The 21,658-nt window shown below is 44.7% G+C and overlaps 1 protein-coding gene across 1 annotated transcript in view; it reads left to right on the top strand.

Moving 5' to 3' along the window:
- The window catches only part of LOC138250083 (E3 SUMO-protein ligase RanBP2-like), a 580,259-nt gene that overhangs the window by 533,706 nt on the left and 24,895 nt on the right, over positions 1–21,658 (top strand). The window contains exon 27 of the mRNA XM_069204483.1: positions 10,573–10,846. Coding sequence (XP_069060584.1) covers positions 10,573–10,846 — 274 coding nt within the window. The remainder of the gene's footprint in view (positions 1–10,572; positions 10,847–21,658) is intronic.

Here is a 21,658-nt window from a genome sequence, read left to right as displayed (position 1 = left end):
GCAAAATGTTAGTTGAGTTGTTTTGGTTCTTTTTATATGTTAGAGACTTGGCTTTCCTTTGCATAGTGTCTCCCAGTAGTCTGCCCTCCAGAGGGGTGGATTCCTCTAGCATTGTACCTCATGGAGTGGTAGCTCTCAGGGTGTGCCTGACCTGCATATATTGGTAAATCTCTAATTGCCAGGTTCCAGCCGTTCCAAGTTCTGTTAGGGGTACTACACACCCCTCCATAGAGCTCCAGATGTGCAGATACTAAGCAAATCCCATGCAGCGAATCCCTGCAGCCCTCTCAGGGATCCCAAGATCACCTCACCCCACTGCAGGGTATCTGCATGAGTTTGTTTTGCCTTCCGCTGTAACTCATCACCTGTTTCCATAGCTTAATTACTGTGTTAGTGTGGGGGGGCAATGTAGGCAGGGTTTGTCTCCCATAAAGTGCCTCTGGATACCTCCTGTCTCCCATCACAAGTCTGTCTATTTGGATTGAAGGCCCAGTCATTTACTGTTATGAGCTGGGCTGTGTTCTGATATTTCGAGATATCCAGCAAGGCCACACTTCCACCCCACCAGCTTCTAGTTAATTTAGTCTTAGCGCTTCTTGCTGGGCCACCGTCCCTCATCAGTGTTTGAATTGATGCATGGTCATTTTTAAGCAAGCCAGTAACCACCAGTGGTCTGTACAGGGCCTTGTAAAGATGGCATCAAATGTATCACTCACACCTCGTATAGCTATAACGGAATGTTTGTTCCAGGTGGCATAGGCATTTAATTTTCACCATAGTACATTACATTTCTGTTACCTTAGTGTTAGCTCCATTTTAATAATACAGAATGTTATTTTACATGATGCGATTTATTCTATCTGTTTTGGAGAACTGCACTTCAAAGCGAAACCTTACAATATAAAGCAACTAAGAACAGTCTTAAATGGAGTATAAAATCGACGACTAAAACAGTAACCAGACAAATACATAGTGAATAAGTGTTCCTTAAGATCTTTATTTAAAACCAGATTGCACAGGAATAATTAACTATTTTACCAAACTGACATCACCAACTAGCTACTGATGAGTATGGGAAGCAGTTATACTACTCTGTCCTCTTCCCTCGACTCCACACAGTTAGGGGCATGTTGGCAGGTTACTGAATGCGGAAACCAAGGTACGTCAGCCATCTCAACATTGATCAGGTGATTGCCTTTTTTAGGCATTTCATTAATTGAGCCAGAGTTTGGCCATATGGTGTCTGTGTAGGATCTTTGTAGGATCTTTAAGTTCAGTAAGACGTTAGTAGTGTTTTTGCTGCTTTCTAGAATTACTTCGTACCAATGTTTTGGTGCCAAAAGGTAGGTATACTAACTAAATTGTTTAATTTATTTGGCTACCTTAGTTCAGTGAGAAGAGAGCTGTTGATTGACTTCTTAGCAATGTCCATCTCATTGGAGGCGATATGGTTTAGGGATAGGATCGCAGGTAGGACTGTATGATTTGTGGCTCTGGACAACCATTCATCATTTTCGTATGCAAATATCAAGCTATACAATGAGTGTAGAGTGCTAATATCGCTTTGTTACTAGATTGAATTGCTATTCAGTCATGTAAAGCTTTTGTGTTGTGTTAACCAGTTATTTGTGGGTGTCATTTTGGTATGGTTAAGGAAAGTAGAATAAACATTTCTCAAGGTCACCTTCTGGCAAAAAAACAAGAACACCTACTTTTCCAGCATGTCTGTCGCAAGAAACAAAGGTGTCTTTATAGAAAAGATATGGAAGGGCACATGATTAATGGTGGCAATGAATGTAAACCTACTACTTGTTTTTGTCGGGTAAATCGCAGAAAAGGGAGATTGGCCCTTGCAGTAGCTCAGTAGTATCATCCTACTGGGGGTGTCTAGGGAATAAAATGCACCATTCGTGTAGCTTTTCAGTGCTGCCCGGGGTCCAGAGCAGCCGTCAATGCCACTCTAAGGTTTCCATCTCAGACCGTTGTCAAGAATCCTTTGGTTTATTGTTTTGGCTGTTCCAATCTGATCCTTTGATAGAGCTGTGCTGCATTTAACGCATTTGGCTTATTATCCTGTGCAAGAGTCATCTTTGGTCCTGTTAGATGGCAGTTTAGCAATACTTTTATTAAGCATTGGTTGTATGACTGTTGTGCCGCAGAAGTGAGACAAGAGGGTTTAACAGATTGTTTCTGCATCTTTTAGGTCACTAACCTGCCCTTTACCAGTAATCAGTGATAGACTGAGTGAGATATTGATATTTGTGGATCGTCTGAGCTGTTGGAAAAGTGTGCAGTTTGGTGTATAGTTTAAGTATGGGATGTTCTGCCTAATGTGCCTGTGTGTAATCTTACGTGTCTAGCGCATTAACCAGAAACAGAAAAGCCCTGTGTATTTGTGCCTGTGCATATCTTTGTATAGCTATCAAGGATGGCAAGAACATGGAAGTCACAGGCTGATACATTGGCATCAATCTCCAGGTGAACCTTCCAGTTCTGCGCACGATTCAACAATCAGCCATAGATTAGGGTAGATAAATCCAGGCAACCCCTCCATTACGACTCCTACTACATTAATGGTGATCATGGGAGATAGCATGCAAAGGTGATCTTCAGTGTAATAGCAGTTATTCCAGGTGAGTCCTATATAACTGCACGTATTACTTAGAAATGAGAGAGCCGAGAGTAGGCACCATGCTGCCAACATGAAAAGACATCCCCTGTCAATCTCAGGTCTGCACTGTCAGAGACTCTTTGCTAAGGGCACTGTCACCTGCTTTCGAGCACCCCTTTCAGATCCATGACCTGAAATAGCTGTGAAACTGTCCTTTACCTTTTCACTGCCTCGATAAGATGTCCGTAAACCCTTTGTCACAGAGGATCGCAGTATGCCAGAGCATTTGAAAACTAAAATCGTTTTTCACTGTGTTTAAGTCAGAGCAGTGAATACTTGGGAACAACGGGGTTTCAGGTATGTTATGTTGCTGATTGCTTGCTTCAGACATTTTCCAACAGCAAAACTGATTTTGTATGGATACAAGGTAGCCTTAATGGTAGACCTAAAGGAATGGTAGAGTGCTTTTTCCCACCCCGTTTAGTGTATTATCTTTGTCTCAAAATGAACTACTTGGTTTTCATGCACACCATCTTAAACTTTACCTTTTCTACAAGAAGTCTGTTAAATATAAACCTTTTTTGTGACTGGGTATTGACTAAGATGCAGCCTTATTTTATTAGATGTCAGTGAGGATTTGTAAGGGTCAGCCAATGACGCACTGACCGAATCTATTCTGAAAAGGATAAGAGCTTCGATCGGTATTCGAAAATCCATCTCATAACTTGGTTTGCCAGGAGAACTCAACTGGGAGTTTGTGGTCTCTGCAACAGAGTTAATCTTTACTGCCTTCCCTGACTAGCCTTTGGACTAACGCTGTAGTATTGCGCACCCATAGTCTGGTGTTTGTGCCAAATACTAATTCTTTGTGAATGCGATGTTGTATAAGCCCTGCTGTTTCAGTTTTCTGACTAGCTCTAGTTCCTCCTAAACCACCAACTCCACAGCAGTTGCACGAAAAGTAACCTGCACTCCATATCCCATCACCTTGCCTAACCAACTTTTTGTATCCTTTCACCATTCCCCTCATACTGGTAAATACTTTAGTTCTTCTGCAGAAAAGACCATCTTGCGCCCCCCCACCCTTTTCAAATCTTCATCAGTATTCCGAGGTGTCTGGCATTGTCATATTTCATCTTCATCACTCTAATCCCACTGAGAATGCAGGAGTGAGAGTTAGTTGGATACTGTCTGTGGCAATTTGAGATGTTCACTGGTTTACAGTAGAGGATTGTATTGTTTTCAAATGTTTGTGTCTGATAATCAAATACACTAACTTTCTGACATCCCCTCACATGACTGACACTGTTGACTCACTTCTGGAAAAATATTTAAGACCATCAAGTAAAAGCTTACTGAGACACACACCTTCCCACCTTTGAAATTCTTCGATGGAAAACCCAATGTAAGTATCTTCAACAGGAATCCTTGTTCTGACATCCATTCTGAAAATACACATTTTTAAATAGCTCTTACTTGATGGCTGCAGGTTATAGGTGCCCCAAAGCCTAGAAAAATGTTTGCACAGATCTGCTACATAAGTGTTGTCTTTATCGTACTTGTACATTCACTGTTCGATGCGTAAAAGACCAAGGATTTTGCGAAATGATCTATGTTATCTACGGTAGTTTCTGTAAAACAAACTACCCTGGCTGTGTTGCATTTTCAGTCCCCCCTGTGTTTTACCTTTTTTGGACATAGCAGTTAAATGCTCAAGACCCATAACAGGATTTTCAATCAGTTTAAGCATTCAGGCCCAAGAAAGGGGAAGTGCTTTGTAGAAATCTAAAAATACCAAAACATAACACAGATTCTCAAGTTCTTAATTGATTTTAATATGTAATTTGGTAGAGGTTGTGAAGCTCAAATGAGAACATTTGTCTGATGAGCTCCGATGGATGGGGGCACACCTTTCCATAACAGATAGGACTACAGGGTGTAACGTTGTTTAATGTATCTGTAGTTTGAAACATAATATTTGCCTGTTCCATGCGGGGGCATGTCTGCTGTCTTAAAACTAGTTTTTTATTAGTTGATGTAAATGATCTCCTAAGGGACTTCTTCATTCCCACAGCTACTCCATCTCTCATCAATGGTATATTTTTTACGGGCTTGTCAAGAAACTGAGACTGCAGTCATGGAGTTAGAAGTGGCAAAATTAAGAAAATGTTGACTCGTGCACTAGAAGAAACTTACAAAATATAGAGATCTCAATTCTATACAACCATGGCAATACCATAAAAGCTGGAAAAAAGATTGGAACAAAGTATAAAGAAAACTAGTTTATTTCTTTCAACTACATCGATATTTGAACAAAAACTTTAACAGCTTGACATGTCAAATGATATCTTTTGCGATCCTTGACCTGTCTTACACATGAGTTTAATAAATCAAGTGTCTCTTCAGAAATGTGCATAAAGAGACGTTTTTGTATTTTCTGTGTTAACACAGTTGGGTATGACTGAACAATTAGCGTTTCAGATTGTATTTTTAAATTAAAACTGCTGCCCATCCCCTACTGAGTGTGTTTCAGGCAAGGGTGTGATGTGTCTTGTAATATTTTAGAAACAGGAATTGCTCTTTTGTTGCAGTACAGTTATGTTTCATGCAGGCAGCGCTGAAACTGCAGTTATCTCCTTTCTACTGCTTGTTAATTAATAGTTTAAATTTTTAGTATCTGAAAATCATTTGGAAGAAGGCAAAGTGCTCCTAACCCCGCCCCCTCTCAAGCTGTTGTCTGCCATCCACAAAGCTAACACTTGATTTTGCTGCCTTTTTAGGATCAAGCCTGCGAGTTCACATGCTAGCACGTGCGTCTCGCTTGCAAGACTCTGTTGTGTACACTATAAAGGCCTTGGAGCCAGTTTGTCGCTTACCATTTGTTGGCCTTTGTGGCACTCTGCTTTACAGCCTCGTAATTAGTCACTGCAGGCCAAGCATCATTTCCGTTCCTCTGTGAGGAGCAGGTACCAAGCACTGATTGATTCAACTTAATTAGTGCCCATCCGCTGCTCCCGACGTGAGTGAGGTACTATTTTGTTCTTTTAACTTCTAGTGTCCTGCAAACAGAAGGCTTGTGAATGGCAAAAACGTGCCCAGCAGGACAAACAAAATTGCAAAGTTGTATTTTATTTTTTTAATTTTACATTCATCATAGCCAGCTTTCTTTTATTTTGCCAAGTCGTCGTATCTCACTTTGTACTCACGTTTTTTTGTTTTGCTTGTGGGCAGTTCTCAAAAGATGATTATCTTGTTCTGAATATTGCAGTGATATTGTCTCTTTGTTATGTGTAATTTCTGAAATGCTTTAACACATCGAACCGTACACCCCACTCCGCCCCACTACAATCCTCTCCACCCCACCTCACACCAATCGAAGCCACTCACCCCAATCCATCCATTGTAACGCACCTCACTCCAATCCCCCAACCCACCCCAGTCTAATCTGCCCCACTCCAACTCGCCCCACTCCATTCCAAAAACAGTTTGCACCACTACAAAACAATGTGCCCTACTCCACTCCAATCTGCGGCAGTCCAAAAATATCTGCCCTACTTCAATCTGCTGCATTCCAGTCCAAGACAATCGGTCCCACTCCAATTTGCCTGACTCCAATCCAAAACAATCTGCTCCACTTCAGTCCACCCTACTCCAGTCTGCCCCACATTAATCCAAAACAGTCTGCCCCAATCCACCCCATCCCAGTCTGCCCCAGTCCACCCCATCCCAGTCTGCCCCAGTCCACCCCATCCCAGTCTGCCCCAGTCCACTCTAAGACATTCTGTCCTACTCCAATCCGCCCCTCCGATCTGCCCCATTCTAATCCAAAACAATCTTCTGCACTCCAGTCTGTCCCACTCCAGTCTGCGCCACTCCAATTCAAAACAATCTGTCTCACTCCAGTCCAGTTCACCTAAATCCAATCCACCCCACTCCATCCCAGTTCACCCCCTCCATCCCTCTCCAGACACATCCAGTCCACCCCATACCAACTCTATCCACCCCAATCTAATCTGCCCTACTCCAGTTCGGTCCACCCCACTCCAATCCACCCTAATACAGTCTGCCCCACTCCAATACAAAACAATCTACCCCACTCCAATCCAAAACAATCTGTGCCACTCCAACCTGCCTCACTTCAATCCAAAACAACCTGCACCAGTCCAATCCATTTTACTGTCCCGCTTTTTTTTCAAAACAATCCGTCCCTCTCCAATTTGCTCCAATCCACCTCACCCTAGTTCAACCCACTTCAATCCAGTCCACACCACAACCCCAATCTAATCCAATCTACCCCATTCCAATCGACCACACTCAATCCAGTCCATCCCACCCCACCTTAATCTACCCCACTGAATCCAATCCACCCCACTCAGTCCAATCCACCTCATCTCATCCACTCCAGTTCAACCCAGTCCAATTCACTCCCATTCAATTCACCCCACACCAATCCAATCAACCTCTTCTCAATGAAATCCCCCACCCTTCATGGTACCCTACTCCATGCCAGTTCAATCCACCCCGCACCACACCTGTCAAATCCATCCATTTCACTCCATTCCATCTACCCCACCCCACTCCAATCCACCCCCTCAACACAATCCACTTCAATCCAATCCAACACACCACACTCCAATCCATTCCATTGCTCCATCCCACTGCAGCCCACCACACCCCAACTCAATCCACCCACTCCATCCCAGGTCACCCTCTCAATTCCACCCCAATCCCATCAAGTCCACCCCACACCATCCCATTCCACCCCAATCTAATCTGCCCTACTCCAGTCCAGTTCACCCCACTCAGTCCACCCTAATACAATATGTCCCACTCCAGGTCTGCCCCACTCCAATCCAAAACAATCTGCGTCACTTCAATCTGCCCACTCCAATCCAAAACAATCTGCATCACTCCAACCTCTCCCATTCCAATCCATAAAAGCCTGCCTACTCCAATCCATTTTAGTGTGCCCCACTCCAATCTGCCCTAGTTTATTCCAAAAACAATCTGCCCCACTCCAATTCGCTCCAGTCCAATCCACCTCACCCCAATCCAACCCACCCCACTCCATCCCAATTCACCCCATTTCAATCCAGTCCACACCACACCCCAATCTAATCCAGTACACCCAGTCCAGTGGACAACACCATCCAGTCCATCCCATCCCACCTTAATCTACCACACTAAATTCAATCCACCCCACTCAGTCCAATCTACTGCACTCCCTTCCACTCCAATCCATTTCACCCCATGCCAATCCAATTCGACCTCACCTCAGTGAAATCCACCTCGCTTCTTGGCACCCCACTCCATCCCTGTTCAGTCCACCCCACCCCATTCCAATCTAATCTACCCCACCCCCAATCCAATCTACCCTATCTCAACACAATCTACCCCAATCCAATCCAACACACCGCCCTCCAATCCTGTCCATCGCTCCATCCCACTGCAGAAAACTCAAATCCACCCCACTCATTCCATTCTACCACTCTACTCAACCCCATACTATCCCAAACCAACCACCCTATCCCAAGCCACTCAACTGCGTCCCAGTTAAGTTCACCCGACTCCAGTCAATCCATCCAGTCCACCCCAGTGTAATCCAGTCCTCCCCCACCAATCCACCCCACTCATTCTATCCCACACTACCCCAATCCAATCCACCCAACTACCGTAATCCACTCCAACCCACTCCACCCTATTCCACCCCACTCCACCCTGTGACACTCCTTGCCACTGAACTCTACTTCCCTCTACTCAACTCTACGACACTTTTCCACTCTACGACACTCCAACAGATTCACTCTACAACACTCTACTCCCCTTCTCCACTCTGACACTCCACGCCACTAACGTTTAGCCGTGCTGAACAGCAGACCCACTGGTGTACACCATGGCAAAACACATTGCCAAACCCAATAGCTCTTGTACAAGCAAGACCTGTTGGCTTTGCCTATGCTTGTTTACCAAGTTACCAAACATGCACATTTATTATAGCTTGCCACAGCTTTCTTGCCTAGTCAAACAAAATAAATATTTGTAGCTAATTTTAAGGCCAATGAATTATGCTTCCATATGTATGCCAGCCAGCAATTAGTTATTTATGTTCATGCTTCACATGTCTTCTTGTTTCTGCTGTACTGTTCTGATGAGAAAACATCCGTCATTTCACCAGTACCAGGTTTGTGGCTCTCGTTTTGTTTATTTTGGCCAAGAACTGCTCTTTTTACAAAGAAGGCCCTGCTTTCATGGCCTTCGGCCTGAACCTGTATAGTTTGTCTCATTATAATAATAAATCTTCGTGTAATTGTGCCCAGACATTTGCATGTAGGTTGCTGTACTGGAACAATGGGTTTATATGTACCATATGTATTGAATGCCAGTGTGATGTAAATTCTATTTTCTACAGTGTGCCAGTAAAATGTGTGAGTGGCAGATTATGTTTTGTGTACCTAGCGTCTGGAAGGATTTCCCCGCCCACCTCCAGAATGCCCTCCAAATTTCCAATAAGTCCTTTACAACCTGGGGCTGCTATATTTGCCTTTTGTGGCTACGGAGTGAGCAGAACATCTTTAGCGTAAAGACAACTGGGATTTGTGTTAGGTGTTGTATGTGTGTGTATGAGACAGAGTTTAGTTTAATTCTTTATCCACAGTACAGGAGCTGTTTTCTCTGTACTTTTCAGGACGTTCAGAACATCAATAAGGAGACACTTCGTGGGAGTTTTCTAATCCTCCAGTGTGTGTGTTTTTCCTGGAATGAAGAAAGCCTGCTCACTTAATATACACAAAATAACCAGCTAAGCCTTTCATTCTGCAACTAAACTGTGGGTTCAATTGCAGTGTTTCTCAGATGCTTTTATTCTCTTGATACGCAATTCTGGACTTGGCCTATCTGCTTGATCACAAAGGGTGCAAGGCATCAGTAACAGAGAAGATGTAAGAAGCTAGACTGCCCTAATGTGTAATGTGGGTTAGAAGTTCTGCCCTTTGCGCAGGCTTCCCATTGCCCTTGCCCCCATGATTCTTAGCGTCAACCTAGAGTTCCAGAGGGCACCAAGAGTTAAGATTGTGGATGTTTCCAAAGCGGATGACTTTGAGAAGCCTCATTACCTATCTGTGATGAATGTAACATTTGCTCTGCTGTTAGGATTTTCCTGCCCCAGACCTCTAAAGCACATCTGGTTTTGGATGTTACAAGAGGGGCTATACGTAAACTCTGGTAAAGAAATGGAATGTAATTTTGTTTTTTTGTTTCCTGTTTGAAACCATAAAGTTTATTCACATAGAGATTGATTGTACTTTTTGTAGCTTGAATTGTATCTTACCATTTCCTTGATCTCATAAAACTCCTGCGTAGCAGGAGCATTGTCGGACAGTAATATGATGCAAAGGTGCATCTACAAATGAATGCATGAAAGATGAGAATGAGCCACTTCCCTGAAACACTCTGTGCCTGTGTGTACATTACCCCTTTTCCACTTTAATAAATATAGTGTTCTCTGTGTGCCCCAACATAATGTCAAGTTGTCAGCCAGTTCCCTGCCCAACACACTGTTACATAATAGGTAGCAATATACTTTTCATGTTTTTGGTGTGCATGTGTGTAGTAAAGATCATGGTTGAGTTCTGTAACTAGAGGCATAAGGCACCATAACAAGTGCTCTTGATAAATCACACATGCCATGTGGTGAAAATGTACAAATACTTTATTCTTTGCAAATGGATAGCTTCCAGCATAACTCATGCTGTACCCTTTCTAAACCTAACCACCATATTTTTGAGTTTTACATTGTAAGTTCATACCGAAAATTATCATTGGAATGACTGGAAATGTCATTGGTGATTGCATTACCTTTGTGATGTCTGTCTCAAAGCAGGTTCCGCCTGGGTTTTAAGGAAGCAACAATGCACTGCAATTTCTGCATGTAATGAATTGTTTATTTTCCTATTATTTTGTAGGTGGAAGTTAAATCAGGAGAAGAAGATGAAGAGATTTTATTTAAAGAGCGAGCAAAGCTGTACAGGTGGGACAGGGATGTCACTCAGTGGAAGGAGCGTGGTGAAGGAGAAATCAAAATCCTGTTTCGCCCAGAAAAGAAATGTTACCGTATTCTGATGAGAAGAGATCAGATCTTCAAAGTGTGTGCCAACCATGTTCTCTCCACATTGATGGATATCCAGCCCTTGGCTTCATCGAATAACGCTTTAGTTTGGACAGCTATGGATTATTCTGGTGAGTAGAATTTGCCAATCCAACTTTAATTTCAATAGTTGTACTGTTCTTCTTTTTCATCTCTGTTAGGACCGATGCTCAGCTGTGCAGGTTTAGCAGCTTCTGAGTTGCTAGGTATACAGGAACAACATTATACTGTTTTAGAAATTCAGAATGCTCTGTCATGTCATGAGCATAGCATATGTGCAGTATTACAAGAGCCCTACGGTATTTAAGAATGTTTTTAAACATTGATTACAAACGTTTTTCAACTACTAGATAGCTTAAATGTTTTTTTTCTTAAATTCTACTATTTTGCCATATTTTTATTTAATTATTTGCACATTTGTCTTCTAACAAAAAGCCTTTTATAAGCCTAATATGATAAATAATCATAATTGCTGAAGGAAAGTGCCCCTTTTTCGGCATGGTCACCCCTCACTTTTTATCTGCTATTCAGTGCGTTTTTGACTGAATGTGCACTGGGTTCCTGTTGACCAGGTCCCCAGTGCCAGATCTCTTTCCCTAAAACTGTACAATTGTTCCCCAATTGGCAATACCTTTGGCACCCATGTAAGTCCCTAGTAAATGGTACCCCAGGTACCTAGGGCAGGAGCACTAAAGAGGTTCCGCAAGGGCTCAGATGGTATAGTGCCGCCCTCAGGGACCCTCTCACCAAGCACAGACAGACTGCCATTGCAGGATGCGTGTCTTGTTGCAGTCAAAACAGAAAACATGACATGCCACATAGCCTGTGTGCCATGCCCACTAACACTGCATGCAAGTTCGTGCATGGACATATCTGCAAGAGCAGATATGCCCGTGCTGTGTCTATCGATTCTGAGTGATCAGTGAAGCCATTTTAAGGACATGTGCTGGACACTGGTCAATACGATTTACCCAGCTACATGATGGCTCCACTGAAACTAGGGATGTTTGGTATCAAACATCTCGTATTAATAAAACCTTACTGATTCCAGTGATGCGTTTAGTAATACATACATCCAGAGGGTACCTCAGATGTGCCCCTGAAAAATCTACCAACTGTTGGTATACTGGCTTACTAGGTTTAGCCAGCCTGCCACCACAGACACACCTATGACCCCTAGGGGTGAGAGTATATGCTTTTGATGGTCAGGAACAAAGCCTGGTCTGGCAGGGGTGTTAACACACCCCTTCCAACAAGATGACCTCCAAATCTGCATTCCAAGGCATGGGGCTTCAAAGAGCTCACCCTTCTTGGTATGCAGATTCGGCTTCTCTCAGAGGAGGAGATGCCAATACCCCAGTGCCCATTTGTCACCTGGATAGGTGGGAAAATTAGAAGTCAGAGAGGCTTGTCCACTGCTCAGGTCAATTATATTCCCTAAGGTGATCTTCCTGATTTGGACACAAAATTTGAAAGTCTGCCATTGCCTTGGTGATGGCAGAACTAGGAACTCTGGGACATGGTTATGCCCACACTCCACAGGAAGGGGTCATAAATGGGGCATAGTGATCCAAGGGGTAAGTAGACCATTGGCTACTACCCTACACTCCCTCAACACCCCTAAATTCCATATTCAGGGGAGCCTCTGGCACCAGAAAATCAGATCCTGCTGACCTGAAAGACAAAGGACACTACAGAGATGCAAAAAGAAGAACTGAAGACCAGTGATTGACTCTGTGCCAACCCTGGCAGCCTGCCTGCTGACTTCGCCAGTTGCAACAAAGACGCCTCGTCCTGCTGCTCCTTGTGCCTTCAAAAACCTGGGAGGACTGCTATTCTTCACACAGAATCCAGGAACTCCAGTGGAGTTGAAGAACTGCTTCCCTGCATCTTGCAGGCATCCCAAGAAGAACTGAGAGGACTCCGGATCATAAAAACCCAACACCTAACATCACCGCTGCACCTGTGCTCTCTAGCCTGAGTGGAAGTGGGCCAGCAGGGTCCCCAGACACTCCACAGACAGAGTCCACCCTAGGTCTTCCCACTGTAACCTTCGCCTGCAGCCTCTTTGTGCAGCGCCCTCCCCTCTACCACTAGTTACCTGTAGCCAAAGACCTGACACCTCAGGACACCTCTGCACCCGGCTGCCCCAGACCGAGGAGAAGAGGACCAAAGGTGTCACCACATCCCCCCAGCCTTGTGAACTTGTGAGACCTGAGCCCACTTGTTGGTTCGGTCAGATTAGAATCCTAGTCCCTGCTTGCTTTCTCTTTCTGCAGACCCCCCTCTACCACCTCCAGTGACAGAAACTTGATGCCTAAGGACACCCCTGCATTTTGCCACCAAAGGTGTCCCCATGTCCCTGAGCATCACAGGTTCTGAACTCCCTTGTTGATTCATTCAGGCCGGCCTCCAGTCTCTACCTGTAGCACCTTCCTGACCAGACTGATTGCCATTAACTTCCGCAGGGCACCGGACGCTGAACTGCACCACTGCACCCAGCCGCCCCATTGCCGCCCCATTGCCGCCCATGGTGACCTGTTGGTGTGGCCTAGGACCATACTCACCTTAAGTATGGGAGATATGTCCTGTAAGTCACTGGTGATTACCTGTTTGTCGTATCTGTTTTTCCTCAATAGTTTAACATTTTAGCTTCAGAAAAGTGTTCACTTTTTACAACTGTAATAATTTCTGAAGCAAAACATACTTACCTGATTTTATTGGTTCTGGTGCCTTAATATATAAAGTTATGTGTTATTTCTATAAATTGGTGTGGATCTCCTTATTGAGTTGTGTGTATCAGTTATTGATTGTGTGCTTATGGTGAAAGTCCTCTCTGATAAACCTAAGGCTCCTCAACCACACTACCCCCTAAGAGAGCATTTGGGGATTTCTAGTGTAAGCCCCTGTCCAATTATAAGGGAACCACTGGACTCTTTACTCAGTATATCTCCTTCTGGCATACTATATAAAGAGCCAGCTTCCTACAATTGCAATGTTGATTTAGTGTTTACATCTCTTTATTGGAAATCCCAGAAGTCAAATGGGATCCCTTGTATCACAGAAGTACTAATATAGTTGCCTTGGATCATACCACTCAATACTTTCCTGCTTAATAGTAAGTCACAAATGTAATCATCTATTCAAGATGGGCAAGCACAAGATTAAACAAATTTGAATAGCAACTCCGGTCTTCTAATGGAGAATATAGGGAAAAGGAGATTCACTCAAATAGGTCACCTATTAGTTTCTACCCCCTCTCCTCCACCCATTGCACCTCTTTGTCATACTGCCACTCTCAAATTCTGATCCATTACCTCCATTGATTTCATAACGATCAAGGTGGTGCCGAAATCACTTTTGGATCAGTTCGCTATGGCAGTGGGCAGGCCAAAAAGTCTTTTGACAGTGTCACACTTTTTTATTTGCTGCAAACCCAAAAGATCGCCAAATACTCCCTATAGCTTATTCCCAAGGGTCTCTACAGGAGCCTGAGCTGGAATCCCCAGCAATAGTGCATGGCGAGGACGCGAGTTATATTTACCTCGGGCACGATTTATAGTTACTTGAGAAAACTAACTATACCAGGTGAATTTCTATTGTTTTGTACATTTAAAATGTTAGCTTAACTATAATGTCCCTGTAACCTTTTTTTTTTTTTTTTAAGTGAATTTGTGTGTTATTTTTAGCGTAAAGTAATTTTCATATCTTTACGGTAATTCAACCTCCATCGCGCATGGCCTTTGGCACACAAAATATCTCCCTACTTCTGGGAGCAATGCTGGCTCCCACAGGATGCGGGAACCTAATTAGGACACCCCCAACTGTTAAACCAAAACACCTTAAGCCTTCCTAGGGATGGAACATTCATGTTTCTTTCAATCACATGCATGGGTTGACTATCATAGGTATGTCTGGAAGCATCACAGTAAGGAGTCACCTATGGCCTAAAGGTTAAGGTCAAAGAAACTCACACGGAAAGTTGAGGGTTCTACTACAGGTGTGCCCATAGTCATTTTCCTTCCTTAAGTACTTTGAAACTTCAGAAGTTTAAGGTTCATACTGAAAGGTGATCTCACTCTTTTTAATTTAATTGAAATACATTTTCCTTCTCAGTTTGTCCAGAAATATCACATTCTAAGTATACCATTCATCAAAACCTAAACATCTCTCTCCCTCTCAGTTTCTCTGTTTCTTTCAATCTTTCTCCCACTCACACATCCACACAGACCCTTACTCACCCACTCACAGAACCACTCACTCTCGTGCAACCACTAACAGCCCTACTCAGACCCTCACGCATTCACTCACTGATCCACTTACTCACAGACCCACTCACACTGACGCACCCATCCTCAGACCCACACACACTGACGCCCCCTCTCACACACCCACTGAGACACTGATGCACCCATTCTCGCACCCAGACAGACATGTCACAGCCACTCACACCCAAATACACTCTTTCACACCTATTCTCACACCCATAAAGATAGTCCGCAGCCAACTCCTGCCACACATGGCCAAAGGCCGTGCGCAGGGTTGGGTGGTTATAGGGGTTTATCGCAGGGCCCTGAGGCTGTGTAAGGCCAAAGACACTGCACGGTGCAAGGTTGGGTATTTATAGGGGCTGGATGCAGGCCCTGCTGCCAGCTCCTACTGCACATGGCCAAAGGCCATGAGCAGCGCGGGGTTGGGCTGTTTTAGGTGTTGGCGGCTAGCCACTTCGGTGCACGGCCATAGGCCATGTGCGCCTTGGTTGGATTAACATATAGTAATGAAAATTACTTTACATTAAAAAAAAAAAACATAGAAATTTACTGGAAAAAAACAAAGGTTCCAGGGACATGCACTGCTAATTACCCCACAAATTACATCACTCATGACATCTTTGATGACATAATTGATAATGTCACTGTAACATCTGCAGTAAAATTATTGATCAGATAACTATGCGTGCGGGGGGTCGCAAGTTATAGTTATCTTAAGGCGTGAGTTATAGTTACTTGAAATAGCTCTTACCATGATAGATTAATTTCTATGGTTTTATAGGTTTAAAATGTGAGCCTAACTATAACTTCCCTGTAACCTTTGCTTTTTTTGAAGTGAAGATCTATATTTTTTTCTCTTAAAAAAAAAATATATAAAACACTTAATACCTGGGTGTAGGAAGTTGGCTCTGTATGCACTATTTCAAAGTAAGGAATAGTATGCACAGAGTCCAAGGGTTCCCCTTAGAGGTAAGATAGTGGCAAAAAGAGATAATACCAATGCTTTATTTTGTGGTAGTGTGGTCGAGCAGTAGGCTTATCAAAGGAGTAGTGTTAAGCATTTGTTGTACACACACAGGCAATAAATGAGGAACACACACTCAGAGACAATTCCAGGCCAATAGGTTTTTGTATAGAAAAATATATTTTCTTAGTTTATTTTAAGAACCACAGGTTCAAGATTTACATGTAATACTTCAAATGAAAGGTATTGCAGGTAGGTACTTTAGGAACTTTTAATTAGCAAAATAGCATATACACTTTTCACATAAATCACATATAGCTATTTTAAAACTAGACACAGTGCAATTTTCAACAGTTCCTGGAGGGAGTAAGAGTTTGTTAGTTTTTGCAGGTAAGTAGACCACCTACGGGGTTCAAGTTTGGGTCGAAGGTAGCCCACCGTTGGGGGTTCAGAGCAACCCCAAAGTTACCACACCAGCAGCTCAGGGCCGGTCAGGTGCAGAGGTCAAAGTGGTGCCCAAAACGCCTAGGCTTCAATGGAGAAGGGAGTGCCCCGGTTCCAGTCTGCCAGCTGGTAAGTACCCGCGTCTTCGGAGGGCAGACCAGGGGGGTTTTGTAGGGCACCGGGGGGGAAACGAGTCCACACAGAAAGTACACCCTCAGCGGCACGGGGGCGGCCGGGTGCAGTGTGCAAACAAGCGTCAGGTTTGTAATGGAAATCAATGAGAGACCAAGGGGTCTCTTCAGCGATGCAGGCAGGGGGGGGGGGCTCCTCGGGGTAGCCACCACCTGGGCAAGGGAGAGGGCCTCCTGGGGGTCACTCTTGCACTGGAGTTCGGATCCTTCAGGTCCTGGGGGCTGCGGGTGCAGAGTCTTTACCAGGCGTCTGGATCTGAGAGCAGGCAGTCGCGGTCAGGGGGAGCCTCGGGATTCCCTCTGCAGGCGTTGCTGAGGGGGGTCAACTCTGGCTACTCACGGTCTCGCAGTCGCCGTGGAGTCCTCCCTGAAGTGTTTGTTCTCCACAAGTCGAGCTGGGGGCGTCGGGTGCAGAGTGGCAAGTCTCACCCTTCCGGCGGGAAACGCAAGTTGTTTCAAAGTTGCTGCGTTGTTTCAAAGTTGCAGTCTTTGGTGAACAGGGCCGCTGTCCTCTGGAGTTCTTGGTCCTTCTAGAGCAGGGCAGTCCTCTGAGGATTCAGAGGTCGCTGGTCCCTGGGGAAAGGGCTGGGGCCAAAGCAGTTGGTGTTTCAGTCTTCTCTGCAGGGTTTTTCAGCTCAGCAGTCCTCTTCTTCTTAGGTTGCAAGAATCTATCTTGCTTGGTTCTGGGGCCCCCTAAATACTCAATTTAGGGGTGTGTTTAGGTCTGGGGGTTAGTAGCCAATGGCTACTAGCCCTGAGGGTGGCTACACCCCCTTTGTGCCTCCTCCCTGAGGGGAGGGGGGCACATCCCTAATCCTATTGGGGGAATCCTCCATCTGCAAGATGGAGGATTTCTAAAAGTCAGAGTCACCTCAGCTCAGGACACCTTAGGGGATGTCCTGACTGGCCAGTGACTCCTCCTTGTTTTTCTCATTATCTCTCCTGGACTTGCCGCCAGAAGTGGGGGCTGTGTCCAGGGGGCGGGCATCTCCACTAACTGGAGTGCCCTGGGGCATTGTAACACGAAGCCTGAGCCTTTGAGGCTCACTGCTAGGTGTTACAGTTCCTGCAGAGGGGAGGTGTGAAGCACCTCCACCCAGAGCAGGCTTGTGTTTCTGTCCTCAGAGAGCACAAAGGCCCTCACCACATGGAGTCAGAAACTCGTCTCTCAGCAGCAGGCTGGCACAGACCAGTCAGTCCTGCACTGAACAATTGGGTAAAATACAGGGGGCATCTCTAAGATGCACTGTGTGTGCATTTTTTAATAAATCCAACACTGGCATCAGTGTGGGTTTATTATTCTGAGAAGTTTGATACCAAACTTCCCAGTATTCAGGGTAGCCATTATGGAGCTGTGGAGTTCGTTTTTGACAGACTCCCAGACCATATACTCTTATGGCTACCCTGCACTTACAATGTCTAAGGTTTTGTTTAGACACTGTAGGGGCATAGTGCTCATGCACCTATGCCCTCACCTGTGGTATAGTGCACCCTGCCTTAGGGCTGTAAGGCCTGCTAGAGGGGTGACTTACCTATGCCACAGGCAGTGTGAGGTTGGCATGGCACCCTGAGTGGAGTGCCATGTCGACTTAGTCATTTTCTCCCCTACAGCACACACAAGCTGGCAAGCAGTGTGTATGTGCTGAGTGAGGGGTCCCTAGGGTGGCATAAGACATGCTGCAGCCCTTCGAGACCTTCCCTGGCATCAGGGCCCTTGGTACCAGGGGGTACCAGTTACAAGGGACTTACCTGGGTGCCAGGGTTGTGCCAATTGTGGAGACAACAGTACATTTTAGGTGAAAGAACACTGGTGCTGGGGCCTGGTTAGCAGGGTCCCAGCACACTTCTCAGTCAAGTCAGCATCAGTATCAGGCAAAAGGTGGGGGGTAACTGCAACAGGGAGCCATTTCTTTACCCTGGGGAATACTTGATTTTCCCTGTAAAACGTTTACCACACATATACCTTTACCATTCATGCCTTCACAACTAAAATTAATTGCGAATGCATGCGTGGTAAATACACATGTGTTGTAAGGCATGCTTGGTTCCGGCTGCTTTGTAATTGCTGTTTCCCGCCTCCCTCAGATCCTGTGTACAATTCCCCCAGGACCTACCCCTTGGTTGCAGCACCCATTGATCTTTGCTCCACAATTAAGACTGCCCCAATCCCTCCAAGGTTGAAAATGCTGCTAGTTTCTTCTACTATAAAGGGTTGTTGTAGTTCTTTAACAGCAATTTCTTGCTCCATGACAGGGCTGCATCATCATCAACAGGCAGAGGGACACCTCCCCATTGCTTCTTTTCAACTATGTTTTTTTTGTGGCTCAAAGAATTCCTTCCTATCCCTTCTTCTGCCTGCTATGCCTGGCAAATTGTAAGAACTCTGGGGTTCAAGTCAAGTGTTCTGGAATTCCCTAGCACTTTCTTTAGGGGGCGCTTCCATTCTGACATCTCAGCAGGCTGCAGGTGCCACAGAGAATTTCAGGCTTACTGCTTGAGGGAGGATGTCAGCAAGGAGCTGCTCCTCTGCCCAGCAAAAAAAACGGATAATAGGCTCCCGTCTGCCAGATGGATATCACTCCCTAGGTTCAGAGGCCTGTCCAAACCCCCCTGGGAGCCAGTCACACATCATGGCTCCTTTTACAGCACAACCTCTTGCCTGTTCTGCCAGCCATGGCTTTGCTAGCAATCTGCTAGCATCCTTGCACTGACTCTCCTCTTACCCTGAGACCAGCTGAAGTATGGGAACTGCAGAAGTCACATGGGTATATGTTCTGATGCACCTCAGTGAGGAGTGCGGATGGCCTCAGAACTGATTTGTCATCCACCACCGACCTCCATTTATGTGACGTAGGCACCGAAGTTCCCAAAGCTGTTCCCAAGCTGTTACGCTGCCATAGGACTACGGGCAGTGAAAAAGGCCAGAAAGTGGGAGCCCAACACGCTACTCCTATTGAGAATGGCCATTTCGACCCCCATCATTGTAGGCTTTCTTGTAGTGTTGACTTAGGCTGCACAATCAAGGTTCAAAAAACAATATTATATTGCTGAGTTGGTGAAGGTTCATGGTTGTAGGCTATTTATATCCCCTAGTATACAGTGAACGTTTTCTCATGTTTGGTTAAGCTCTTGACCATCACAACCATGACTCTAGAGGAGTAGCCAAGAAATGAACACCTCTTGTAGTCAGAAAACCTGCCTGGACCGATGTGGCTGCTGCAAAGTGGTGCAAGGATCTAGAAAGGGCATAGGATCAAAATGTCTTATATATCCTCCTGTTATGCTTCAGACCAACACCCTAGATGGAATAGGGCCTCTATTGATGAAAATATCAGGTGGGATGCTGTTAATGGCATAACATTTGAACCTGGCCCTTTTAGAAAAAAAAATATTTGCAAGATTGCTGAATACTGCTTAACAGAAAAGAACTCAGTGAAATCATGAATAATAGTATATGTATGCATTTGAAATTTGTAGAGCGCAATAAACCTGTGAGTGTCAAAGCGCTTAGCTGAAGAAACCCAGATCATGGCAGAGACCGTGCTTAAGAAAGATGGAGGTTGAAGAGCCATGTTTTCAGTTGTTTTTTTGAAGATCAAGAGAGACATCAAGACAACGCTGTGGGCCGATAGTGGTCTACAGTTTAGTGGCCGCCACCAAGAGTGCTCTACTCTCTCTCCCCGCAACGTGGCTTTATGAAATCTGGATGTGTGCACCAGTTTATGAGAGGAGGACCCGAGTAGTCTACAAGGAGAATACCAGTGAAATAAGGTGTTCCTTTGAGCCAAGCTTTGTTGGTGTAGGGCTAGACGGACCAGAAAGGTAATACACAAGCCTTGAAAACAATCTTTTTTTTTTTTTTGTTGGGAGTCCATGAAGAGACCATAAAACCACCTTGACCGAAATCTACCTAGGTGTGTTCAGAATGAGTTGTGCAGCTGCCTTCGTCACCACCTGTAGTTTGTTGACCGAAGAGGCGTTGATGTTAAGCTAAACGAGTTGCAATACTCCAAATGTGATATCATGAGTGCAATAATGACCAACTAGCGTTAAGTCCTCTGGAATGTAAGGGAAAATCTTCATAAGAATTCTGATGCTATGATAACACGTACTCGTCATACGATTGGTCTGGGTGTCAAAATTGAGAGTTTAGTCAAATATGACGCCCAGGTTCTTCGCTGATTTGACCAGTGTAGGAATAGGGCGCCTATGTGACATGACCAGAACTAGAGTACATTCAAGTGGCACAATTTCTTGGAAGCATGTCACTTGTCAGTAGAATTGACAGGTGAGAAACTGGGAAATGTGACAGCTCATCACTTGTTTCCTCCTAAAAGTTACAACTTAAAAAGCATTAATGGCTACTGTAGGAAGCTGGCTCTGTATATACTATCTCAAAGAGAGAGATAGTGTGCACAGAGTCCAGGGATTCCCCAAGAGGCTTGACAGAGGCAATAATAGATTATACTAATGCTCGATTTGTGGTAGTGTGGTCGAGCAGTTAGGCTTATCAGAGGGTTGTGTTACGCATTTGTTGTACACACACAGGCAATAAATGAGAACACACACTCAATGACAACTCCAGGCCAGTAGGTTTGTGTATAGAAAAATATTATTTTCTTAATTTATTTTAGAACCACAAGATTCAAATTGCAGGTAAGTACATTAAATGTATGGTACTTTGCTTAGGTAAAGATAGGACTTTGAATAAAAACAGCAATGTACACAGTTTGGCATAAAATGGCAATAAGCTATTTTAAAAGTGAACACAGTGCAAAATTCAACAGTTCCTGGGGAAGGTAAATACAGGTTAGTTTGTGAGGTAAGTAAAGCACTTACAAGTTCAGTCTCTGGGGCATAGGCAGCCCACCGTTGGGGGTTCAAGTCAGCCCCAAACATCCAGCACCAGCAACACAGAGCCAGTCAGGTGCAGAGGTCAAAGAGGGGCCCAAATAACATAGGTGCCTATAGAGACTAGGGGTGCTCCGGTTCCAGTCTGCTAGCAGGTAATTTCCTGCGTCCTTGGGGAGCAGA

This window comes from Pleurodeles waltl, chromosome 8, assembly GCF_031143425.1.
Source record: "Pleurodeles waltl isolate 20211129_DDA chromosome 8, aPleWal1.hap1.20221129, whole genome shotgun sequence".
In the NCBI taxonomy this organism is placed as follows: Eukaryota; Metazoa; Chordata; class Amphibia; order Caudata; family Salamandridae; genus Pleurodeles; species Pleurodeles waltl.
The sequence above is the reverse complement of the archived record's forward strand: the minus strand, read 5'-3'. Positions and strand labels throughout refer to the sequence as shown.